The sequence below is a fragment of the Canis lupus genome, chromosome 6 (assembly GCF_011100685.1).
Source record: "Canis lupus familiaris isolate Mischka breed German Shepherd chromosome 6, alternate assembly UU_Cfam_GSD_1.0, whole genome shotgun sequence".
NCBI classification, from domain to species: Eukaryota; Metazoa; Chordata; class Mammalia; order Carnivora; family Canidae; genus Canis; species Canis lupus.
Window position 1 is genome coordinate 33,592,884 of NC_049227.1, and position 25,078 is coordinate 33,617,961.

Consider the following 25,078-nt stretch of genomic DNA (forward strand, 5'->3'; position numbering starts at 1 on the left):
TCTAAAGGATCCTTACTTGTAGAATGAGCAGCGTGTTTTCTCTTGCTTGTTCTGTGAACACAGGGTGTCCCTGCTTGTCTTCCACAAGGCCTTGCAGGGACTCTAAGCTTCTGGCAGTGCAGTGAGCATTATGGACAGGTGACTGGTCAGTCCACAGTTGGGTGGAGAGACATGGACTATATGTTCCTGCCTGCCAGTCAGGCGAATGAGTGGATCAGCAGCATCCTCCAAGATGCAGCCATCCAGAGTCTGTGTTGCAGGTGCATAACCTGGACACGTGGGCTCAGCCAGTTTATAATTTCCCAGACCATCCTGTGTTTACCATACCAAGCTTGCTAATTTACAGTTTGTGGCGCTGATGTGCCTATTTTGCAGTTGGCCACAGATCTGCTCTTCTGCTTAGGCCGCTCAGGATGCTGTGTTGTGGATCAGAAAGTCACTTTGCAAACCTGCAACTAGATTCGCTTAGGGAACACTCTGGTCAACTCACAAGAATTGCCTTGGTCCACACTGGATAGTTTGGGGTCTGAGTGAGCAATACATATTTTGGAATCGTAGCCTCAAGGGACCATGGTAGAGAAACAATTCTTTTATTGTCCTTTAAAGTTTATCAAAACCATGCCACTCCTTTGTGTGGCAGGAAGCTCCTGGGTTTTCATTTTTCCAAAGATAATTTGTCCTCTTAATTACACTAATGTGATGTCAAAGAACCTTGTCTGTGATGGTTCTTCCGACTGGACCTAGCCAGCCCCAGAGGGAAGGCCTGAATTGGAAGCTGAGCTATGATGAGAGCCCCCGTGGTCTGGTAGTGGTTGGGTTATCAGAGGGTTATTTACAGGAGGAAACCAGAGTTGGCTGAGGTGAGGGCAGGGCTGTGGGAGCTACGGAGTCGGTTGGTCCCCTCCAGGGGAGGCCTTGTTCAGAAGCAGGGCACATCCCACTCCACAGAGGCCACGTTGCTAGTGTGAGGGTCTTGCTGCTCTTGAGTGAGGACAGTCTTCGGAAGTGGGTTGGACTGTAAGCATCCAGTGCGCACTCTGCAACATGTGCTCTGAATTGAAGGTGCTGAGAGCCCAGGGGCAGGAAGCCGGTTAGTAGCGTCCTCCTGACCCCTACCTCTGAGCACCTGTGCTTATTCCAGCCAGGTGTCTGGTTTTTTGTTTTGTTTTAAAGATTTTATTTATTTATCCATGACAGAGAGAGAGAGAGAGAGAGAGGAAGGGAGGGAGAGAGAAGCAGGCTCCATGCAGGGAGCCCAATGTGGGACTCGAACCTGGGTCTACAGGATCACACCCTGGGCCGAAGGTGGCGCTAAACCGCTGGGCCACCGGGGCTGCCCCAGCCAGGTGTCTGTAAGCACAGGTGATCACATCATTGTAGTCCTGAGCTTCTGCTTTTCCCATTAATGATTTTTGGTGTTCTTTTCATATTTCTTTCCCATAGTGTTTAATGATTGTGTAAAACAGCCCCAAGTGATTAAGCCCCAATTTGCTTAGCCGTTCCCCTGTTGGGCATCAGAATATAATGCAAAGTAAATCTCTCCCATGCAAGCTACTGTAGCAAACCTGAGAGAATGATCTAAGCAGAACATTGTATGTTTTTTATTTTAAAGATCTTATCTGGGATCCCTGGGTGGCGCAGCGGTTTGGCGCCTGCCTTTGGCCCAGGGCGCGATCCTGGAGACCCGGGATCGAATCCCATATCGGGCTCCCGGTGCGTGGAGCCTGCTTCTCCCTCTGCCTGTGTCTCTGCCTCTCTCTCTCTCTGTGACTATCATAAGTAAATAAATAAAAAATAAAAATAAAAATAAAAAAAAATAAAGATCTTATTTATTTATTCTGTGGACCTCGATCCCAGGACCCGGGATCATGACCTGAGCCGAAGGCAGACACTCAACCACTGAGCCACCCAGGCCATCCCTTTATTTTTTAATTGCAGTCTCATCGATGTGCAGTATTAATATTAGTGTCAGGTGTGCCACATAGTGATTTGATGTTTTACATACATTAGGAAGTGCTCACCACAGCACAGTGTTGCCAGACTGTCCCTATAATGTACTTTGTATCTGTGACCTATTTTTTAACTGGAATTTTGTATCTCTTGATCCTCCCTCACTTGTTTCACCCCTCCCCCACCCCTGCCCTCTGACAACCACCAGTTTGTTCACTGTTGATAAGCCTGGTTCTCTTTTTGTCTTTGGGGTTTTGGTTTTCTTTAACATCTTACTTATTTATCTGGGGGGGAGAGTGTGCGCATGTGTGAACTGGGGAGAGGGAGGGGGAAATAGAATCTCAAGCAGACTCCCCACTGAGCATGGCGGCCAACACAGGTTTGGATCTCCCGACCTTAAGATCTCGATTGGAACCCAAATCAAGAGTTAGACGCTTAACCAACTGAGCCATCCAGGCTTTTCTTAAACAATTTAAAAGCACCCCTGCTGGATACCTAATAAACCCCTTCCTCTCCCACCAGATTTCACCGACCACTATTGCTGTCCTTGCTTCAAGGACTAAGTAGGGCTGAACTAAACTTGCATTTCTTTTTCAATGTTCAGGAAGCAGAGAAAGGTGTGAAATTCCTAACTTTGCCACCAGTGTTACATCTACAGCTGATGAGATTTATGTATGACCCTCAGACGGACCAAAATATCAAGATCAATGATAGGTAATCTATAGTGGGATGTGAAAGTTAAGATTGAACATCGCCTGCCCTTGGGGGTCAGTCCCAGTGCTTTATTTCGTCTGTTTATGTTTTCAGTTCAACTCTGATGTATTTCGGTCTCTCTCCTGCCTCAGTATCCCAAGAACTATGGTTTTAAAGGATAATTTCCCTTATGAGATTTCAGAGGCTGCTCCTTCCATAGCTCCCTCTTAGGGAACACCAGCCTCCTCCACACTGTGGCAGGAGGAGGTCCCTGAGGGAAGGGTGCATTCACCAGAATATCACTGTTACCTCAGGAGTGGAATTTGATGTTGCTATATTTGTTTAAATAGGATTCTCCAATACTTTGTAACCTCTCAGTTGGCATTGACTTCTAGAATATGCTGGAATTTTCAGGAAGATGATGTAGATGTACGTGTGTGCTTTATTCCAGGTGTTTTCCAGATTCCTAAAATGCCAGGTTAAAAAAAGTGATAGTACATACTACCTTCCCTGGTTTAGAATATAGAAGTTTTGTCCTGGTTAGTTTGGGCACAGGATAGAGGTTGGTTATTCACCAATCAAACTTGAAGGAGGACGGGATCCAAATTATTTGCCACCAGCCAGGTCTTTGCTCTTTCATTCTTGCCCATCACTGTGGAATTTATAAGGAACTGTCTCCACCAGACCTCACATACTGGCGTCTTGTAGACTAAGTCCACCCTGCTCAGGTGTTTCATTGGGTCCTTACCTTGCTTTTGTTTCTGTTTTTATTGGCATTAGTTGCCAGCGTTTAAAAAAAAATCATGAGATTTCACGTAAAAGCCCAGATTCCTGGCATCCTTTAGGAATTTTGAACATTTGGCAGCCCAGCCAGATTTGCTGAGTGCAGCATTGGGCTAGTGCCGGGGCAGTTGCCCCTTCGGACTCTGTGCACACGCTCTCCTCTGAGTCCTTGCCGGCCCCCTCTCAAGGCACTCCTCGTGACCAATTTTGACTGTGTTAAAATATTTATGGACCCAGTAATCTAAAAATGAATCGAGTTCAGGATGTGTTTAGAAATCAGAAGGTTATAGGGGATCCTTTCTTACATATCTTCCCCGTTCAGATTCAATTTCCCATGTTTCCCAAACCTACAGTATATCCTCTGTGGTCTGATTCCTGGACAGCTGGAATTATCCGTTAATAACATTTGGAATTACGCACATCCTAGAAAAGTCATGGTGTGTATCCATCCCAAGGCTGGCTGTTGTGTAATACCCTCAGCTTAAAATTCTGTTAGGCATCTCAGTGCATGTAGAAGCATTTCCATCTACCTAACTTCAAATTTTGTACTGCTGTATGGAGAATTAACTTGTTCAGATGAATAGAAGCTACCTTAGAAATTGTTCAGGGGCCTCCTGAGTCACATTGATACTTCCTTGTCCAAATAAAGATGAGTCAGTAAATTAGAACGCCTAGCAATAAGTAAAGCCTAAAAGGTAAACTATTTCACATGTTAATAAACCTGGATTTCTTTTAAAATGTTTTTCAATAGGTTTGAATTCCCAGAACAGTTACCACTCGATGAATTTTTGCAAAAAACAGATCCTAAGGACCCTGCAAATTATATTCTTCATGCAGTCCTGGTTCACAGTGGAGATAATCATGGTGGACATTATGTGGTTTATCTAAACCCCAAAGGGGATGGCAAAGTAAGTGCTGGGCAGGGGGCAGAGTTGGATGTGATGGCATGTAGGCATTCACCCTGACGCTCAGCTTCGCCTTTTCCTCTTCCTGCCCGATTGCCTGGGTAGCAAAAGATTTCACCCTGGGCTCTGATTTATCTGTGTGCTCTCCTGCATTAGTTGCTGATACTTAAAGGTGGATAGTGAATTAGTGTTTGTGCTTTGTGTATGCCTCTCCTTATTAGTATCCAATGTTGGACCTTTATCCCCTCATGTAAAGTGAGGCACAAATTTTGCACTTATGAATACCAGCAGAATAATCACCCACGGCCTGGGGCCGGGCAGGCGAGGCAGTGATGATTTACGTGCCTGGTTGTCCGCAGTTGTGATGCTTCATCTTCCCCTGGTTTGCATGGATCTGCTCTCAGAGTCTTCCTGAGAGGATGAGGGTCTCCTTGGGGTCTGTGTCCAGGACCATAGGGCCAGTGAAGAACAGAACAGAGGCCGAGCCTGCCTCACTCCAGCTGAGATTTGGTAGAGGGACCCACACAGCACCAGACCACGATGAACCTTTCACTGCAGGATGTAGCAGCATGTAAAATGACTCAGCCCACAGTGAAGAGATTGAAAATAAGTATTACATAGAACTCTGCTGATTTTTTTTTTTTTAAGTCTGGCCCTCACTTGGCTGTGGTATGTCATGAGATAGGATCAAATGTCTCATTTAATTTTATAGCTATACCGTAAAATTTCCATTTTACTAGCAGAGTTGGGTGTGCCCTGAATGATTTTCTCAAATCTGTAAAGAGTTGTACTGGCAGTAGATTGAATCTAAATTGAAATGGGCCGTTGGAGTATATGACAGGGTCGCCATCAGAGGCACCTTCACGGTTCCGGCCGAGGTGCCGGTGAGCTTCGTGACGGGGCCAGTTGCCTGCAGCCGTGCCTGGGCCTGCACACCATCACCTCACAGGTTGGAGGAATACACTGCCTTTTGCTCCGTGTGCTTCTCAGAGCGCTTTATCTCTGCCGCGTCTCGTTGCTTCCCTCGCCAGTGGTGTAAATTTGACGACGACGTGGTGTCCAGGTGTACGAAGGAGGAGGCCATCGAGCACAACTACGGGGGGCACGATGACGACCTGTCTGTGCGGCACTGCACGAACGCATACATGCTGGTGTACATCAGGGAATCAAAGCTGAGTGAGTAGAGCTGGGGCGTGCCCTGCGTCCCCGTGGCCCTGACCTCTGCTGCTTGTCCTCGTGTGGCCTCGGTCACGGCGTCTCCGGGCCAACTGGATGGCGCATGCGGGTTCTGATGTGGCCTCGAGGTCCCTAGTAACCTCACTCGGATAAGATTGTGTGTTAACCACGACAGGACCCTGGAGCCTCATAAGGGTGGTGGGGGGAGGAGGTGGGAGACAGAGAGGAGAGCCTGTACACAGGTGAGCAGGGCCACATTTGTCGTGCAGGTGAGGTTTTACAAGCTGTCACCGACCACGACATCCCCCAGCAGTTGGTAGAGCGACTCCAAGAAGAGAAGAGGATCGAGGCCCAAAAGCGGAAGGAGCGGCAGGAAGCCCACCTCTACATGCAGGTTCAGGTCAGCCAGGCTTCCACGCACTCTTGCCTCATCGGGGCGGGGCTGCCACCTGAGCATCTGCACCTGAGGGGCCGCTCAGGGCCCCCGGCCAGCAGCGCTGTGTCAGGGTGTGGATGAGGAGCGCAGGGGGGCAGAGAGGGGAGCACCTCAGGAGGGGTGCACGGGAGGGCGAGCTCCCGGTGGGCCAAGGAGAGGCGTGACCGGTGATGGGCAGGGAAGGAGAGCTAGACGGGGAGGTGAGTTTCCAGACGGTTTGGCTTCCTGGTTCGGTTGCAATATTGGGAAGCAGCTGTTGCTTTCAGCAGGTTGGTTGCCGGGGAAGAGGTGCTCGTGCACGCGTTCTGACCGCGTGGTCTCCAGACGCTGGCACACAGCGGGCCTCCGGCTAGTGCTCAGGGGAGGGAGGAGTGGCCGTGTGGACGTGGAGCTCTTGGCACTTTGTAACTGAACACCGGATTCTGTCCTTCGTCATCCTGATGCTTTTCTCCTCGGGCCTCTCGAGGAAGGTTCATGGAAGCAAAAAACCAGCTCTTCCTTGCATTTTACTGTGGAAACTTTGTTCTCCTTGGGGTGGTCTCCTGGCATTTGTGCGTCCGTTGGGAACTCTGTTGTGTGTTTTCTTGTGTATTTTCAGATAGTCGCAGAGGACCAGTTTTGTGGCCACCAGGGAAATGATATGTACGATGAAGAAAAAGTGAAATACACTGTGTTCAAAGTATTGAAAAATTCTTCCCTGGCTGAATTTGTGCAGAACCTCTCGCAGACCATGGTGAGTGCCGGTCATGCTGGGGAGGGTTGTTTTGGCCTCCGGGGGCCGCCTGCCCTCCTTCCTAAGTGGACGGCGTGGCACCGGGCATCGAAGCCCTGGCACTGGGAACCCTGAAGGCCAGGTCTCCGTTGTCCACGTCAGCAGGGAGAGCTGTAACGGTCTTTTCCCTTCTAATCCTAGAACCATTACATTCCTACGGAATTAAAATATGAGCTTATTTTGTTTTTAATTAATTTAGTTTTAACTTTTTTTTTCAGGGATTTCCCCAAGATCAAATTCGATTATGGCCCATGCAGGCAAGGAGCAACGGAACCAAACGGCCGGCGATGTTGGATAACGAGGCAGACGGCAACAAGACGGTGAGGGTCACGGGCGCTGTGTGTCTTGGTTGGAGTCCCGGGAGGTGCTGGGGACTGTGCGCTGCTGCAGCCTATTGGTCCGCCTCTGGCCCACCTACGTGCAGGCAGGTGTGGTCTTCGCTCTCACTTAGCTACTGAAATATTCTAAAACCGGCATCTCTTCTGGAAATAGATGATTGAGCTGAGTGATAATGAAAACCCGTGGACGATATTCCTGGAAACCGTTGATCCAGAGCTGGCTGCCAGTGGAGCCACGTTACCCAAATTTGACAAAGATCGTAAGTGCTCTCCACGCAGCAGAGCTGGCTTCCCATACCAGCGTCTAGACACACACGGGGTTAGGCATTCCTCCCTTGCCAAGAAGTCTGGTTCCAGAAATGTCCCCCAACCCCTCCTCATGCTCAGGCTTCCTGGCGAAGCCCGGTGGGCCTCCCAGACTACTGGTGGCGGGAAAGTGGTGGCACCTCGCCTGGTGCCGTCCGAGGTGGAGGTGCCATCCGAGGGCTGGGTCCTCGTGTCCGCCCTTGCCGCGTGCCTCACGGGGGCTGCGACAGAGCAGGGCTGGCAGCCTCTTCCTGCCGAGGGCCAGGGAGTGAATATTCACGCCTGGGAGCCACTGTGGACCACTGTCCAAAGGCGGCCGCAGAGAATGCGTCGGCGAGCGGGTTGGCTCTGTTCTGGCACAGCGCTGTCTGACCCACGGCAGATGGGTCTGCTGACGCTCACCGTAAAGTGCTCAGTTGTTTGTGCTGACAGACACACATGCTGCCATTTTCTCATGGCGACGCTCAGCTAGCTAGTTGGTACCTGGCCTGGAAAATAAGACGCCTCATTAGTTCACTGCCTCGGATTAGTGTTTCCCAGGGGCTCGATGGTCGGAGTGGTGCCGTAGTCCTCAGCTCAGCCTTTTTGATTAACCTCGCCTGACACTGTAGGTTTCGGGTGCCGTAGGCTGTCATTTTGATTGCCACTAAGCTTAACATTAATATTTTTAAAACGTCATCCCAAGTGTTAAGATTCTAACAAAACCTGTTTATTAACCTTATAGATGATGTCATGCTATTTTTGAAGATGTATGACCCCAAAACACGGAGCTTAAATTACTGTGGGCACATCTACACACCAATATCCTGTAAAATACGTAAGTCCTCACTGCGCTCACCCCTGGAGCTGGTCATGCTGAAGTCTTGGTCCATTACAGCTTTGAACTCTGTTTTCCTTGAACCCAGGTGACCTGCTTCCGGTTATGTGTGACAGAGCAGGATTTATCCAGGATACTAGCCTTATCCTCTATGAGGTTTGGATGGCTCATTTTTCCATAATCAGTGTATCTATCCTGGGTGGTTTGGGGAGGGCTCTTGTTTGTTCTGCTAGCCCTGACTTGGTTGTCATGGGAAGTCTGCCACAAAGTGGTGGGGGCCTCGGGCGGGGTCGAGCTGAGGGTCACATCTGAAAGTCTCAGATTTTTCCTCAGTAAGGCTCACTGATCGTTATGTCTTTGTGGATTGTAACGTTCCCATTAGCGTCTTCACTCACTAGAAACGTAGGGCAGAGAGAAGAGGATGCTCGGGGAGGACATTAGACAGACGCTCACCTGCAACCACTCATCTCGTTTACTGTAGGAAGTTAAACCGAATTTAACAGAGAGAATTCAGGACTACGACGTGTCTCTCGATAAAGCCCTTGATGAACTAATGGACGGTGACATTATCGTCTTCCAGAAGTGAGTAGTGTTTGAAGGACTCTATCGCTTTGTACTAGGAGCCCCAGAACCAAGAAACAGAACTGGATTGAAACCCTGAGTTACATTTTGTTTGAAGTAGCTGAGAATGTTGACAGAAGTCGGCCTTCTCTTGGTTTGTGGGGGTCACAGGCAGTGAACCTTTCCCTCATTTGACGAATGGTCTCAGGTCCTAAGAATCAGTGATGAGCATGGCAGCTCTTAGGAGGATGGTTTCCCTGGCCTTTCACGTGAGGTTCCCCGGTGTGCACTTGCACGCGTTAAATCCGTGTGCGTGTCAAAGCAGCAGCCCTGCGGTCTTAGACGCCTTGTCTGAAAGCAGCCTTTCCCGTGCTCTTGAAGGAGCCATCTGGCTGCGGCATCCTGCAGCACTGGTTGTGGGGGGCCCCCGAGTGCAGTGGCTGAGAGCGGGGCTTGGCCAGGTAGTGAATATTTTAGGCTTAGCGACGACTCAGCCTGGCTGCCCTAGTGTGACAGTGGTCGCCTGCCAGCCCCTGGTTAAGGAGCATGGTCCAGAGTCCTTCCCTGTGCGTGAAACGTGTTTGTATCGAGTCAGGGAGCAGGCCGTCTGCACTGGCGCTGCGCGAGGCTCAGAGCACACACACAGCACCCTCGCCTGGGACAGACTCCCAGCATCCTCGAATGTTAGTCAGAACTTCTGTGCACACCTGTCCTGTGGTTTGAGAGGTGATGCCAGTTTGCTTTTTACCAATACCCCTGGCCTGGACTTCGGTTCAGTCCGGAAACTGTTTCTTTCTCCCCCCAGGGATGACCCTGAGAATGATAACAGTGAATTACCCACTGCAAAAGAATATTTCCGAGACCTCTACCACCGTGTTGATGTCATTTTCTGTGATAAAACAATCCCTAATGATCCTGGATTTGTGGTTACATTATCAAACCGAATGAATTATTTTCAGGTATTTGATAAATAAAAGCCCTTTCCCCTTCAGATTCCATACCTGAGAGCTTGTTATTTTTAAAAAGAAAGGGTTGCTGAAGAGGCTGATGGGTTTGGTTCTGGAAGAAGGGTAACAGCCCCATAGTCTGAGATGGTTCGGGGGCCGGGGGGGGTGGGTGGGTAGTGCTGTCGCTGCCACGAGGCTAGCAGCTGCTCGTCACCCTCCCGGCCCCCACCCCATCTACCTCGGCATAATTCGGTTTCAGAGATGATTGTTGTTACAGCCACTTGGCCTCAGTTAGAACATGCCATTGGAAATTAAACCTGTAGTCCTCACCATTAAATGTGAGAAACCCTTGGGGCACCCGGCTGGCTCAGTTGGAGGAGCTCGGAGTCATGAGCTGGAGCCCCACGTTTATAGAGTTTACTTAAGTAACCTTCAAAAGAAAAGGTGGCACCTGGGTGGCTCAGTCGGTTAGGGGTCTGCCTCTTGATCTCAGCTCAGGTCTTAATCTCAGAGTTCTGGGTTCAGGCTACTTAAAAGGGGGGCAGTGGCACAAAAATCCTTTAGCAGCTAATTTCCCCTCCCCATGGGGATACACTGGGGAGTTTATCCCTGGTAGATGGTGGATGTTGAGGCCATGTAAATTCAGGCTGTACATTTCACATTTTTTTAAGAACATTGGGTAAATGGTTAATGATAAAGTTTGTAAGCAGATCTCCGTTGATTCCCCAAGATGAGCCTTCTTTTCTGACTTTGTGTCCCTTCCCTCCTCCCAGGTCGCAAAGACAGTAGCACAGAGACTCAACACTGACCCCATGTTGCTCCAGTTTTTCAAGTCTCAAGGGTAAGGCACGCCCGCGGTCACTCGCTGTTGGTCTGTACTGCAAACCGTCCACAGTTGACCCGCCTATGGTTTAACTACTTCTAATAAGTAGCTGGCCATGGCAGCTGGCATGCCATTGCTTAGTTTCCGATAGCCGTCACCACGCACGTCCTGACCACACTGCTCGCAGATGTCCTAGTAATTGGCAGCCTCCTCTAAAGCCGGGCTTCCGGTAGCGACAGCACCCACACGTGTCCCATGCATCGAGATGGGGCCCGTCCCAGCCGTGGTGGCCCCGCACTGTGTCACCATTGCTGAGGGCACGCAGGTGGGCCGCCAGAGGGATTTGAGGCTTGGGAAACAGGAGTCTTGAGGGAAGCCAGGCCCAAATTTTGAATGTAGGCATAAGGCCAGAGTTTGCTTTTATGCTCACTCGTGGATATTTGTTGTAGGCAAATAAACAAGTCGTTTGTTGTATATGCTGTTTTCTTGTGCAGCTATAGGGACGGCCCAGGTAACCCTCTTAGACATAATTACGAAGGGACTTTAAGAGATCTCCTACAGTTCTTCAAGCCTAGACAACCTAAGAAGCTTTACTATCAGCAGGTAAGAGTCCCATTTCATGTAACCATGGGTCATAAGGAGAAGGCTTGGGTTTTGTGGAAATGTATCTAACAGTCTCTCTTTTCTTACTAGCTTAAGATGAAAATCACAGACTTTGAAAACAGACGAAGTTTTAAGTGTATTTGGTTAAACAGCCAGTTTAGGGAAGAGGTATGTGCTTTCCAATGATAGGATTTTTTTTCATGGGCGTGTGTTTCTGTCTGTCTAGCCCTTGAAAACTAAAACAGGAAGGTGTTAGAGGCCCTCTGTCCCCCTCCTGCCACCACCGCCGCTTCTCGAACCATTTCTGCCTCTGCTGGCCCCCTGGCCGTGAGCAGCCAGCCTGAGGGCGGGTGGGTGCTGGCGCCCACTGTTAACTGAGGGCATGCCCGCCCACTTGAGGTGGTGGTTTTAGAAAGTCTGTCCCTGTTTGCACTCAAGTGTTTCGTTGTTGTAGCTCTGCCAACCCTGTGCCATAAACATGCTCTTTGGGGCTGAACCGACAGCCTGAAATCCTCAGGTCCACCTGTGGTCACCACCTAGGCTGACACTGTGTCCCGTTGTCACTTTGCTGGGACAAGCAGGCTAGGAGATGGCCCTCCGTGGGCAGCGTCCTGAGAAGCTGTCCTATAAATGGCAACCTTTTTGCATCCAAGTGGCATTTCTTAAACTCTCCTCCGGGCCTAGGGTGAAGCCCTGGGGGTGGGGGCGACAGGGCGACAGTGGTGGGTAGCCAGAGACCACTGAACGTCTCTACAGTTTCTTCTCCAGCAAAGTGGATGGGTTCAAGCACACCCCTCAGGTTTTCTTTCAAATCTTGTCGTTTCCTAGGAAATAACACTATATCCCGATAAGCATGGGTGTGTCCGGGACCTGCTGGAAGAATGTAAAAAGGCTGTTGAGCTCGGGGAGAAGGCGTCAGGGAAGCTTAGGCAAGTATTTCTGAAGCCGAATGTGGCCGGGGGTGGAGGGGGGCGCCTGGCCCGTGGCGCAGAGCGTCAGACCAGCTCTTGGCCTGGCTTTCGTGGCAGTTTATAAATATTTCACAGTTGAGCCATATCCTCCTTCCCGTCTCTTGATTATTATTAAGCTGTTGTACACATGAGATGCAGGTAGAAAAGCCACACGCGGTGAAGAGGATCCAGATGGAATATCAGCTGGAAGTGGACAGAGCTGCTCTTGGTTGCATTTGAGAAATCAGGGCGCTTCTGATCCACGTCGCTAATGCTCCGGCTAAAGACAGAGGCCCAGGCTTGATGGGCTGGGCTTGTTTCAGAGGCAGGCATTCTCCCGGTGCCCTGCCGTCTGCTCATAGGACACAACAGGCCATGAGGCTATTTGGTTCCGGGAATGTTTGCCCCGTGATATTAATAAAAGAATGAGATCCTTATTCTCTAACGGGTGCGGGAGAAAAACACCCCCAGTCCCGCCCTGTTGGAACCGTTGTGGGAACGATGTGAGCGGTTCCTGGAGACTTGCTTTCAGCTCCATCCCTGTGCCCAGATGGGGCCGCCACGCAGGGTTCTGTGTGCTCCCCAGGGACGCCTGCGTTTTGGACATTTCAGCTCTAAAAGGGAGAAAATAAGCAAATGTCAGTAGCTTTTTACTAAAGAATTGTTTCAGGAAGCTACTTAACCTTCCTTCCTCTCGCACGAATTGATATGGTTCCCCCCCTCTTGTGTGCAGGCTGCTAGAAATCGTAAGCTACAAGATCATTGGTGTGCACCAGGAAGATGAGCTGCTGGAATGCTTATCTCCGGCGACGAGTAGAACGTTTCGAATAGAGGTAACCGGCCCGTCCTCGCCCTCGTCGGCGTCCTGGCCGGGTGGGACGGCCACCTGCCCGCCTCCTCACGTATCACCGACTTGCAGACGTGGCCCAAGTGTTTATGGTACCAGTAGAGGTGATCCCTGCAGTTAATTTTATTCTTCCAGATTTTGAGAAATTAATGTTTTATTGTGATACAATAGACGCAAAATTTTCCATTGTAAGCACTTAAAGGGTGTACAGTTCGGCGGCGTGAAGCCCGCTGACCGTGTTGAGCGGCCCCCTGCTGTCCATCTCACAGCTGCCTGCCTGCCCTGGCACCAGCATTGTCCCGTCTCTGGGTCTGACTCCTCGGGGTCCCCATATAAGGAAGGATCGCAGAGGATTTGTATTTGTGCTCGGGTGTAAATTTTAAATATGGGCCCCAAGTAAATGTGGTCAGAAGCTGGGCCTCCCTATTGATTTTAGAGCAGCTGAAATTTCCATAGTTACTGGAATAGTCCATTATCCGGTCCCTGAAAATCCAGAGCTTCCTTTAAAAATGCAGAGAGCGTCCAGCTCTTGAGTTCTCGTCATTCTTGGGGCAGAGATAGGACCTGACTGCCTTGTTGGAGCAGTGAGTCAAAAGCAGATGCGGCGTTTGTCCTGCATAGACGGAGTCGCTCAGCTCCATGTGTCTCCTTCCATGTCCCCAGGAAATCCCTTTGGACCAGGTGGACATAGACAAGGAGAATGAGATGCTGGTCACCGTGGCTCACTTCCACAAAGAGGTGTTCGGGACATTCGGGATTCCATTTTTGCTCAGGATACACCAGGTGAGGGTGTTTGGTAATTGGTCGAGTATCTATCTGCTCGCCAAAACGTGACGTCTCGTGGTGCCTTGAGATTCATGCTGCTGAATGTGGCCTCCTGCCCCGTGGGCTGATGATGGGCTTTGGTGGCATCCACAAAGGGGCACAGGCGAGTGTGCGCACACGTGTCCTTTACCGTTTGTAGGGCGAACATTTCAGAGAAGTCATGAAACGGATTCAGAGTCTGCTAGACATCCAGGAAAAGGAGTTTGAGAAGGTAACACACGTCCTGGGCACTTGCGAGGGAAGTAGGGGCAGCACCCCAAAATCTTGGCTCATGAGGCAGCCAATGTACACCAACTGGCCAGAGGTGTGTGTTTGCTCGTGCCCAGAGTTCACGGAGGAGGGCCCCTTCTGTCTTTCAGTTTAAATTTGCCATTGTGATGATGGGCCGACACCAGTACATAAATGAGGATGAGTATGAAGTGAACTTGAAAGACTTTGAGCCCCAACCTGGTAAGAGCCCTCCCGCGGCCCTGGGGTCCAGTTCCGTCTGAGGCAGGGAGGAACGGCGTGTGACTGGGGTTCCTCTAGGACACAGGCGGGGTGGAGGTGCCCTGGGCTCTGGGGTGGCCGTCCGTCCGGTCTCAGCCATGTCTCTCTCTCCACCAGGTAACATGTCTCATCCTCGGCCTTGGCTAGGGCTCGACCACTTCAACAAAGCCCCAAAGAGGAGTCGCTACACTTACCTGGAAAAGGCCATTAAAATCCATAACTGACTTCCTTACTCAGTGTGTGCAGGGCGAGGGGCCGTGCGTGGGTGTGTGCCCCCTTTTACCAGCCTAGAACTTTGGTACACGTGCACTCTATCCGAAGTCTTCAGCAAGAGGATTTGCTGCTGATGTTAATTTTATTTTGTTGAGGCTGTTCAGTTTGGCTTCTCTGTATCTATTGACTGCCCTTTTTGAGCAAAATGAAGGTGTTTTTATAAAGCTTGGATGCCAATGAGAGTTATTTTCTGGTAACCACAGTGCAAGGCGACTGCCAGCGTAGCGGGGGAGCAGAGGCGAGGGCCGCGCAGCTGTGAGCCTCTGGTGTGTTCGCAGCCAGCGAGGCTGCCTGGCTGCCTTCCTGGGGCCGCAGTCACCGGCCCCTGCGGCCGCTCGTACGTATAGGCTCGTCTGACGTATTTCCCTCAGTTCTACTTGCCATGACCTTTTGTGCATCTGTAAAGGCAAAACAGAGAAACTCACAACCTAATAAATAGTGCTCTTTCCTTCACTGCGTGTACTGTTCCCCTTCCTCGGTCCCCCGCCCGCTGCCTGGTCTCCGTCCCCGTGTCCTCACTCCGCCAGCCGCCGCCGTGCTGCAGCCCGTTCGCCACGTGGAGGCCCCGAGCACCAGTACACACCAGTACAGTCCCGACAGGCAGTCCGGGGGCTTTTCTGACATTGAGAGCCCCACCGAGTACGATCACGGTGTCCTCTGCTGCCCCTTCTCCACAGTTGACTCGTGTGGGGGAAGCAGTTGCCCGTAGAGGTTCCTCGAGACGGAACAGACGGAACGAGAAAAGGAAGGAGAGCCTTTTAGCAAAGAGGGCATGCTCACTAGTCAGTAAGCTGTTGACTTTGTAAAAAAGTTAAAAGGAAAAAAAAAAAAGAGAAATGAAATTGTATATTTAATGAATGAACATGTACAATTCGCCACTGGGAGGAGGTGACTTTGTTGGGTGCATCTAAGTGACTCACCGATGTCGATATTCATTGTGTGTAGTTTTATTTCAGTCCCAGCCTTGTTTCCTTTTATTTTGGAGCTAATGCCGGCTGCGTGTCTAGTTTTGAGTGCAGTAAAATAGAATCAGCAGATCACACTTATTTTTCATCCTTTTCCAGGATTTTTGTTTGTTTCTGTAGCAGCAATGTACACCAACTCTTCCTGTATATTGCCTTTTTGCTGGAAAATGTTGTATGTTGAATAAAATTTTCTATAAAAACGACAATTCGGTGAGTGACGTGGAGGTTGAGGGAGGCCCATGTCCCCCCCACCGCCGGTCATGTTGCTCACTCGACAGCCCTGGTTTCCTGCGGGTGTTTGATCCTGCCTCTTCCTAGTTAGGTCTGAGCTCAAGCAAGAGGAGGTTTTCCAGGGGGAACCTGGGCACAAGTGAGGCGACTCGGAAATACTGCCGGCACCGTGGGAGGCATAGCCCTGGGGAGCCGGCCGCGCGGCCCACCCGGCGCGGGTTTCTGGACTCTGGGCTGGTCTGTTTCCAGGTCCAGGTGTAGGCCTCGGGCCGTAGGGAGGGTAGGTGTGCCCAGGCCGGCGAGGATCTTTCTCTGCATGTTTGACGTTGAGCGTGAAGGGTTGACGTTCCGTTCAGCTGGACTTCAGTTCTGGTCCTGGCCAGGTAGCTGGCACAGCGCGTGCTCGGGTTATCAAGGGACTTTTTACGAAAGACTTGACGGTGTGGCCACGTGCGTTTACTGCTCCGTTCCCTCCCAGCTCTGGGGTTGGGCGTCTGAGCTCACAGTGTTTGTGGGGGGCACAGGGGGGAACAGCTTCCGCTCACTCTACACCCCGAGGACGTTCCCGTCAGTTGACGAGGAGGAGCCCCTTGGGAAGCGTGATGTGACCTGTGACCTGCAACCTGGGTGCAAGTGGGCAGAGAAAGGCGGCCTCAGTCCACCCGTGAGCAGCATACCAGCCTTGCCATCTCCTTCCAGAACAGTCCCCGTAGGCAGGAAGCGCCTTCCCGAGGCGACGGAGGTGGCGGGGGCGCTGGCCTTTCTCTAGGAGCGCCCAGGCCGCGGTCCCAGGGACCAGCCCTTCCAGCGAGAGGGGGCGCGTGTTGCTCCAGCGCCCAACAGCGGGGTCCGCGGGCCTGCCCCTGGGAGGTGCGGCTCTGGTGCGAGACGGAGCCCACGTCTGGGATGGAACCTACGGACGGTGGGTTCGGGACCGTGTCTTCCGAGCAGGCCTCAGGCCTTTCCTGCCGCCATCTCCGCTCTGAGGCACGTGGTTGAGGGCTGCGTGGCTCTGGGGACGGAGACCTGGGGGGCGCTGGCCATGGGTGCCCCGGGGCGGGGGGCTCCACGCCACGGGAGCCTGGAAGCAGCCACGCACTGCAGGCAGCACACGGCCAAGCCCGGGGTCCCGCGGCACCTGGTACCGACAGGCAGAGGCCGTCCGAGCTCGCGGCCCCGACGTGGCAGGGAAGGAGGCCTGCGTGGCAGCTGGGCCGGTGGGGAGCCGGTGCCCGGGACAGCCCCCTCACGGACGACACAGGGAACATCTCCGGCACCTCGAGCATCCGCCCGCCGTGTAACTCCAGGTGCCACAAGCGGCGGGCATGTGCCGCGTCAGGAAAGCCGCGCTGACCGCTCTTGCCCGTGTCGGCGTTGCTCAGCCTGACCTGCCGTCCCCGCGAAGCCTGCGGCGCTCCTTTTCCGGTGGGAGCAAAGTGCAATCGAGACCTTCCCGGCGCCCTTTGCCTTGCCGCCCTCCCCGCCGTCCTTGAGGTCCTTGAGGAGGCCGTGAGGCCAGGCCCCCGGGGTGTGGAGAGCCATTAGAGCAAGGCTGGCGGGGAGGGCCCCTACCAGGGGTGCCCCGAAGGGCCCTGAGCTGGATCCAGGCTGCACACGCCGTCTGGCCGGAGTTGCCTTAGGCTCAGAGATGTGGTAGGTGCTGGCAGGGAGGGTACCTCAGGGGCCCCGTCCTCGCCGTGGGGAGCTGGTCCAGGGCTGCATCTGGCTGCTGCGTGGGGGCTGGTCGCCTCCAAGCCTGGCTTGAGTGCCCCCCCGCGCCCCACCGCCGCTCAGCTTCCTGAGCGCTCCAGGCTGGGGGCTCGCCTGCACCTGCAGGCCGCGCGGGGTGGGCCCCAGTCCCGTCCCTGGGCTTTGGCCAAGCGCGGGGGAGAGAGTAGCTGAGAAAGCTCCGTCAGCCACCCTGTAACAGTCGTCACCGTGGAGCACGCCGTGCAGCCTCCGGGCAGCCCAGGGTGACCAGCATGTGCCACCTGGCCGGGCTCCCCGCTTGCTCCGTGCAGACCTGGCCGCCTCAGCCCCCGCACCCCGGACGTCGAGGGCATCCCAGGGACCCACTTGCCCCCGAAGAGGAGCACGGCTATGGCCGAGCCAAGCCAGTGAAGGAGGCCCCCCAAACTCAGCACCCTGAGGCCCCACAAGCAGTGCCGCATGTACGTCGAGAGGCACCTGTCCTAGGACCGGCTGCCACCGCCCGTGGACCTCTCTGGGAATCCCAGTCAGAACCAGCGAGTTGCTTAGTGAGCCTGGAGTCCGTCCAAGAGCCTCGAGGCAAGTTCTGCAGATGCATCCAGCTCCGGCTCCAGTTCCAGACAGTCTTGGCCTCGTCAGCGGAGCCAGGCACGCCTGTGACTGTCCCCACGTGGCCTGGCCGCCTCTGCACAGGCATGCAGCTCCTCCAAACCAGAGACGGGCCCAGTCCCAGGAAGACTCCCCTGGGTGCTGGGGGCTGGCGGGCCTGCCCTGGCCTCGCTCCCCGCCGCCCGCCTCCCCCAGTAACGGCGTCCTGCCATGTGTGGGACGCGCCGTCTCCTTCAGGCGCTGAGCCTAGGTGGGCGGCCACCTGTGTTGTCTGCCTGGGGCCCTTCTGTCTCCCCGGGTGCACCTGGCCGGCCCGCTGTATCACAGACAGGGGCTGGTCCCTCCTTACGGAGTGCCCCCCATGGGTCAGATGCTTCACCTCGTCCTGGACACCTTGCTGGGAAAGAGGAGCTGGCTCGGGAACCAGTGCTCCCCCTGTCCTCCAGGGCCCCTGGGGTTCGGCCGGAGGCCTGGCTGACATCCAGAGGCAGAGATCCGGCCCCAGAGCTCGTGCAGCCCCCTGGGTAGTGTGACACCAGGCCAGGGCTGTCCCCACAGGCTGTGTGACCTCGTGAGGCTTCCGGGAACTTCTTCCACACGCACACACGCACACACACACACACACCCTCCCATCTCTGCTGCAGGGGGACAGGCCCTGGACCTGCAGCCGCGGGTCACTGGAGCCGAGGGCTCTTCTGCCTGGGCCTTTGCATCTGTAGGACCGGGGCACCCTGCCCTCCCCGGGGGTGATGAGCATCACAGCAGGTGAAGTTCCTTTTTTTTTTTTAATTTAAAAAAATTTTAAATCCCAAGAAGGGCACTCCCCCCGTTCCCTGTCTTTCCTGCCCCCTGATAAACCCACTTCCTTTCCCCCTTCTCTAGGAAATGCATTTCCATTGAAAACGTGGGTGGATAACCATCTTATTTTGCAAAATAAAATTCCTTTGTTGGGGGGGGAGCCTGGCTGGCTCCGTGGGAAGAGCCAACCTTGATCTCAAGGTTTGTGAGCTCGAGCCCCTGCATTGGGTGTAGAGATTAGTTAAAAATAAAATTATAAAAAAACAAAAAAAAAGACCCACAGCCCTCCCTCCGTTGCTTGTGTGCCAGGTTTCCGTATAGGCTGTGCCTGCCCCCACCTGCTGCCCTGCAGACCCTGCATGACCCCAGGGGATCCTGTTTGCCAGCTCAGGGCCTTCACTGTCCCAAGCACTTGCCAAAGCCCCTGGACACGTGAGGCCGTGGCTGCTGGGAAGGGACGGCTTGACTGCGCTGTGGATTCCCCGGGGTCGGGACACCACGGAGCCCGAGAAGGGGCACCGGACACCAGGCTCCCCAAAATTCGTTCACTGTGGCTACCTGAGCACCCGCTGTGTGCCAGGCGCCTGGCCAGCCCTCGCCCGGCCCTCCCTGCACCAGCAGGCACCCAGCAGGATAGACGTGGGCAGACAAGCGGCATTTAATGGACATTTATTTCACGGACATTCACAGGCGACGGTAGCGGAAGAGCTCGTGCTGGCACACGGGGCATGTGTGCTTCACGTCCATCAGGCTGTCCACACAGAAGGGGAGGAGGCAGCAGCCCAGGAAGCACCTGCAGCCTCAGGAGCAGTGGGGTGGGGGTGCAGCCTCGACGTCCTCACCTGGGCCCCCCGCCTGCCCTTGCGCCTGCCCTGCCCGTCCGCCCCACAGGCAGCCCTCCCCCAACCCAGCAGGCCATCTGTCCCCGGGGATGCTCAGGGCCCCTTCGGGGATAAAGGTGGGCGGGGGGGGGGGGGTGCACTCACCCAAACACAAAGAAGCCTGTACACAGCAGCCAGGTGAGGGTCCCCGGGACCGGGTTGGTCACTGTGATGATGTAGTTCCCGCAGTAGGGACATACGGACTGTATGGGGGTAGCAGACCCCATCCTAGGCAAGCTGCTGAGCCCTGGGGGTGGGGGGGCAGCTCAGACCCCAGCCCCCTGCCCGCCCTGCTCGGTGGGCCCTCCTGCCCACTCGGCTCCACCTCCCTTCACGCTGCCCTGTCGCCGCCCCCCCCCCCCCCGCCCCCTGCAGCCACCGGCCCTCGGACCTCCCTCCACCTCGTCTCCCTGGCCAGGGGTCACCTGGGGGATGTGGGGGCCTCTCTGGGTTCCCCCGGGGGCTCCTATGATTCAGTGAGCCCCCCCAGGGGTAGCGTGCTCAATCCACCCCCTTGCCGGGGTGTCCGTGACGTCAGCCAGCGTGTTCTCGAGTCCCCGCCCCTGGTGGAAAGCTCCGAACAACCTCGGTGAAGCGTGGTGGGGGAAGCAACAAAACCTAGATCCTACCTGTCGGCATCCTTGTGTCCCCCTCTCCCAGTCATACAGAGAGGCCAAAAAAAATGGGCATTTAGCTATTTAAACATTGCGGCCGTTTCTGCAGTTGTGGGGTGTGCAAAGAAGGGGGGCTCTGGTGGGGGCTGAGCTGGTTAAGAAAGCCGTCCCGCTCAGGTAGGTAAGTAAGTACATAAATAAAACCTTAAAAAAAAAAAAGTGGGTGGCTCAGTAGGTTAAGTGTCTGCCTTTGGCTCAGGGTGTGATCTCGAGTCCCAGGATCGAGTCCCGCATCGGGCTCCCTGCATGGAGCCTGCTTCTCCCTCTGCCTGTGTCTCTGCCTCTCTCTCTGGGTCTCTCACCAATAAATACATAAAATCTTAAAAAAAAAAAGAAAAGCAAGGAAGGAAGCTAGCCAGCCTTCCCAGGGGTCAGCGGTGAGGGGGGCCGGGGTTTGGAACCCCGACGGGCCTCTGGGCACCTGTGCACCTAGCATGGGTGGCCCTGCCCGGGCACCTGCGCCCGCTCCGGGCTCCCTGGCTCGCCCACCCTGGGCGGGGGCTGCGGGAGCACCTGGCAGGGTAGGGAAGGGGGTTTCACCAGGACTTTGCCCCAGAAGCCTTGCCTGAGTGCCCACCCGGGACCAGGCCCCTGTGCCGCCAATTTCACGTCGGGGAGGAGGAGGCACGGCCGGCGGTGGGGGTCATGCAGCTTGGGGGGGTCAGCAGAGAAGGGCTCTCAGGGGAGGTGCTGCGGGGGCAGAGTCAGCCAGGGGGTGGGGCACTCACCGGGGTGAAAGGCCTGGGGGCTTTGGATGTACAACGGGGGAGGACTCGGAGCACCTGGAGGCCGAGGACCAGGAGGAGGAGGAGGCCCTTGGGGAGAGAAGAAGGAGACTCACTCAGACCCGGGGGCGCTGGCAAGGCGGCGGCCTCGCGGTGACCCCAACTTTACAGCAAGGCGAGGCCTGGAGGAATGAGGGCCGGTGGCCGCCGAGCTGAGGTGTGAACCCGGCGTTTCTGGCTCCAGATGTGCCCTCACGGACTCGGATATAAGACCCTGGAGGCGCTGCCAGAAGTTGAGGATGTAACCAGCGCACGGGGCCCATCATCTCTCTTAAAAAAAAATACGGGGGGATCCCTGGGGGGCGCAGCGGTTTGGCTCCTGCCTATGGCCCAGGGCGCGATCCTGGAGACCCAGGATCGAATCCCACATTGGGCTCCCGGTGCATGGAGCCTGCTTCTCCCTCTGCCTTGTGTCTCTGCTTCTCTCTCTCTCTCTCTGTGACTATCATAAAAACAAAAACAAACAAACAAACAAAACCAGATGTAGGGATCCTTGGGGGGGCTCAGTGGTTTAGCACCTGCCTTTGGCCCAGGGCGTGATCCCGGGGTCCTGGGATCGAGTCCCGAGTCGGGCTCCCCTCAGGGAGCCTGCTTCTCCCTCTGCCTGTGTCTCTGCCTCTGTGTGTGTGTGTGTCTCATGAATAAATAAAAATTTAAAAAGAGAATACGGAGCACTTGTTCCGTGCCAAACTCTGCTGCACATTTGACACGACCTCGCCGCACGGACTCGCCAAAAGCCCCGTGAGGAAGGCGGCGGCAGGGTTCCAGTGGTGCACAGGTGCAGACCCGGCTCAGCGAGGTTAAGCCCCTGCCCGAGGCCAGCCGAGGTCAGCCAGCAGGTATGGAAGTTGAGGACATGCGGGGCGGCCCTGCGTGTGAGGCCTCTGCCCCTGGTCAGGACGGCTCCAAGACGGCGGGGTCCACGCGCCTCCCGGGAGGGGCCGTCCGGGCCCAGGCCTGCCCACATCCCTCCCGGCCGTGGGTCCCTCCTGCCCCCACAGGGGCCTCTCGCAACCGTGTCGACAGCCCGCCGGCTGCAGCTCCCGGGGCTGAGCCCTCAGGTGCAAAGCTGTCTGGACAGGGGATTCCGGGATCCGGACACCCAGGGTGCAGTCTGGGGCAGGAAGGGTGGGAACCCCGTCATCGACATGACCCTCTGGTCCATGGGTGGGGCTCACGGGGTCTCTACGGGGAACCACGCGGACCCTCTGCATGGGGACCTGCCTCTCCCGGGGGAGGGGCCTCGTGGCTTGAAGGGGCTGCTGCAGACCCCCACCACCCAGTGCCTCTTCCCACACTGGGGGCAGCCGGGGGACAGGAAGCCCCTCCCCACTTTCTCCCACACGGCCTAGACTCCTGGGGACAGGAGATGTCATAGCAGGCCTGTGTCCCCAGCAGTCCCGTCTGAGGCTGACTTTTGTACCCATTTCACAGGTGAGCAAAGTGAAGGCCAGGGAGGAAGTAACCTGTCACCTGGCCTTGTGGCTGAGTTAGCAGCCAGCCCTGCACCAACCAGTTCCTAATCCTCTCAAACCATTCTCCAGACAGAAAATGGATCCAGCTGCACCTGGGGGGCTCAGCGGTTGAGCATCTGCCTTCAGCCCAGGGTGTGATCCTGGGGTCCTGGGATCAAGTCCTACATCGGGGTCCCCGCAGGGAGCCTGCTTGTCCCTCTGCCTCTGTGTCTGCCTTTCTCTGTGTCTCTCATGAATAAATAAATAGAATCTTATAAAAAAAGAAATTGGATCCAAAGAGATGGCTGGATCCAATGGGCGACTTGGCCAAGATCTCCTCGGGAGGGCCAGGCCCCCCGCACCCCCCCACCCCAGCCAGTCTAGGTTGTGTCTGGCCCTGGGGTGGGCAGGCGACCCGAGGGGCAGCCTGTACCCAAAACAAGGGAGTCATTAGTCTTCTTCTTTGACTCCTTGTTAACACCCTAAGAGAGGGCACCGGCTGCTGGAAACCCTATTTTGTCTCCTTCGAGTCACAGGGTCCCCAGGCTGGCAGAGGACCATGCGAAGTGACAGCAGGAGGACTGGATTCAGCCCCCACCGGGCAAGGGGACCCATCCTCTCCTGCTTCCCGGGGGCCCCCAGGTCACCTTGTGCCCAGGATGGGGAGACATCTCACCCTGGGGATAGTTCCACCGGGGTGCTCCGGGCGACCTTTGTTCCAGCAGTGGTATCCGGGTGGCGTCGGGTTCCGAGCCCAGAGCAGCCGAGCGCTTGTCCCGAGGGGACCCCATGGCGCCGCCTGGTTGCCCTCGCACCAGAGTGGGGGCCCCCCTGGCGCCTCTTCCCAGGCCTGGCTGGGGTGAAACAGCCATTGTGATGTGGGGCGTCACCGGGCGAGGGGTGGGCTCTGTGTCTCCTCTCCCTGCAGGTCGAGCCGGAAGACCCTGTGGAGGTGGCTCTGCTCCCCGCCCCACCGCCCTCCCCGGACCCCCCGAAACCAGCCCTCGGTTCCCGACGGCAGGGGTGGGCCGGGGTGCCACTCGGGGCCTGCAGGATAAGGGAATCTGACCATAGCCGGGGCTTCTGATTCCAGGGACATAGGCGGACACCCAGCCGTGTGGCCGGTCGCGTCCTGTGGCTGAGAAAGGGACCCGCGCTCCGTATGCATGTGCCCGTGCGGCACACGCAGGTGCACCGGTTCACGCACGTCTCTCCGCATGTCTGACGGCCCCTCTTGCCCGCTGAGCTGAGTTTGGGCAAGGTGCTAACTCTCCAGCCCTGCACCCCCCGGCCTCCTCAGCTGTCAAGTGGGGGTCCCGGCTGCTGCGCTAGAGGATTGTTGGGAGATTGTGAGACACGAGCCAGGTACAGCGAATGGTCGATGCTACCGTGGTGCCTGCGAGGCGGTGATTGGCTGGTGTAGCCCCAAGAGACACTGTCCCTGGTAGGGGGCGGCCTCTGTGCCCGGGGCTTTGGCGAGGGTCACGGCCAGTAAGGACAAGGCCAGGATTGGTGCCAACAAGGGCACAAAGTGAAGGCTGTGTGCTCAGACAGTAAACTCTGCGACTTCTCGTGTTGCCATAAAATATTGGGGGGAGGGGATCCCTGGGTGGCTCAGCAGTTTGGCGCCTGCCTTCGGCCCAGGTCCTGATTCTGGAGACCCAGGATCGAGTCCCGCGTCGGGCTCCCTGCATGGACCCTGCTTCTCCCTCTGCCTGTGTCTCTGCCTCTCTCTTTCTCTGTCTCTCATGCATAAATAAAATCTTAAAATATATATATATATATATACTTAAATATATATATACTTAAATTATATGTATATACTTAAAATATATATATATATACTTAAATTACTTGGAATTCTATAGGGAAAAAATATATATATTATATATACTATATATATAATATATATATATATTGGGGGGAGTGTCCCAAACAACCCTGCTCGGCTCTCAGATTGGCCCAGACCGAAACTTACCGGCGAGTCTGGAGGGGGAGATGGGCCTCCTCATAGGACCCAGAAGGGGGATCCGGGGATGTGCAGCTCGCTTAGAGATGTGGGAACCTTGGATCTAGCGATACTGCTCCAGGGACCCATCCCAACGACAGACCAGCAAAAGTACCAAAGGACGTTGACACGAGGCTGTTTGATGCAACAGAAAAGTCTCGAAGGAACCCGAGTGTCCGTGTATGGCTCCTCTGCAGCTATCCAAAATAAAGGAAGGGGGCCCCTGGGGGGCTCAGCGGTTGAGCGTCTCCCTTTGGCTCAGGGCGTGATCCCTGGGTCCCGGGATCGAGTCTCGCATCGGGCTCCTCTCCGCAGGGAGCCTGCTTCTCCCCCTGCCTGTGTCTCTGCCTCTTTGTGTCTCTTGTGAATAAATAAAATCTTAAAAAAAAAAAAAAAAAAGAGAGAGAAAGAAAAAAAAAGGAAGGGAGGGAAGGAAAGAAGGAAAGAAGAGAAAAAGATTGAAAAGAGG

The 25,078-nt window shown here is 54.8% G+C and overlaps 2 protein-coding genes across 5 annotated transcripts in view; one reads left to right on the top strand and one right to left on the bottom strand.

The window, feature by feature from the left end:
* Positions 1–15,662, top strand: part of USP7 (ubiquitin specific peptidase 7) — a 38,060-nt gene extending 22,398 nt beyond the window's left edge. For 2 of the 3 annotated variants that reach the window (XM_038540407.1, XM_038540408.1), the window contains exons 12-31: positions 2,555–2,664; positions 4,178–4,334; positions 5,363–5,507; positions 5,777–5,907; positions 6,542–6,676; positions 6,934–7,035; positions 7,208–7,313; positions 8,084–8,176; positions 8,265–8,332; positions 8,658–8,758; positions 9,543–9,696; positions 10,458–10,525; positions 11,002–11,110; positions 11,201–11,278; positions 11,939–12,039; positions 12,794–12,893; positions 13,571–13,690; positions 13,872–13,943; positions 14,092–14,182; positions 14,339–15,662. In XM_038540407.1, the coding sequence (XP_038396335.1) occupies positions 2,555–2,664; positions 4,178–4,334; positions 5,363–5,507; positions 5,777–5,907; positions 6,542–6,676; positions 6,934–7,035; positions 7,208–7,313; positions 8,084–8,176; positions 8,265–8,332; positions 8,658–8,758; positions 9,543–9,696; positions 10,458–10,525; positions 11,002–11,110; positions 11,201–11,278; positions 11,939–12,039; positions 12,794–12,893; positions 13,571–13,690; positions 13,872–13,943; positions 14,092–14,182; positions 14,339–14,445 (2,148 nt within the window). In that variant the 3' untranslated portion in view covers positions 14,446–15,662. Of the gene's footprint in view, positions 1–2,554; positions 2,665–4,177; positions 4,335–5,362; positions 5,508–5,776; positions 5,908–6,541; positions 6,677–6,933; positions 7,036–7,207; positions 7,314–8,083; positions 8,177–8,264; positions 8,333–8,657; positions 8,759–9,542; positions 9,697–10,457; positions 10,526–11,001; positions 11,111–11,200; positions 11,279–11,938; positions 12,040–12,793; positions 13,012–13,570; positions 13,691–13,871; positions 13,944–14,091; positions 14,183–14,338 lie in introns of all 3 variants that reach the window. The other variant, XR_005360920.1, reaches the window with a different exon arrangement.
* Positions 15,663–19,460: 3,798 nt separating this feature from the next.
* On the bottom strand, positions 19,461–23,454 carry LITAFD (LITAF domain containing). Of its 2 annotated transcripts, none has more exons than XM_038540430.1 (4): positions 23,278–23,454; positions 21,091–21,177; positions 19,794–19,935; positions 19,461–19,558 (listed from the first exon to the last, which is right to left on the bottom strand). In XM_038540430.1, the coding sequence occupies exons 1-4, from the start codon at positions 23,390–23,392 to the stop codon at positions 19,492–19,494; spliced, it is 411 nt and encodes a 136-aa protein (XP_038396358.1). In that variant the 5' UTR covers positions 23,393–23,454; the 3' UTR covers positions 19,461–19,491. The 2 variants fall into 2 exon arrangements, with proteins under 2 accessions (XP_038396358.1, XP_038396357.1); XM_038540429.1 differs by having other exon boundaries at positions 19,461–19,600; positions 23,278–23,444.
* Positions 23,455–25,078: the final 1,624 nt, after the last annotated feature.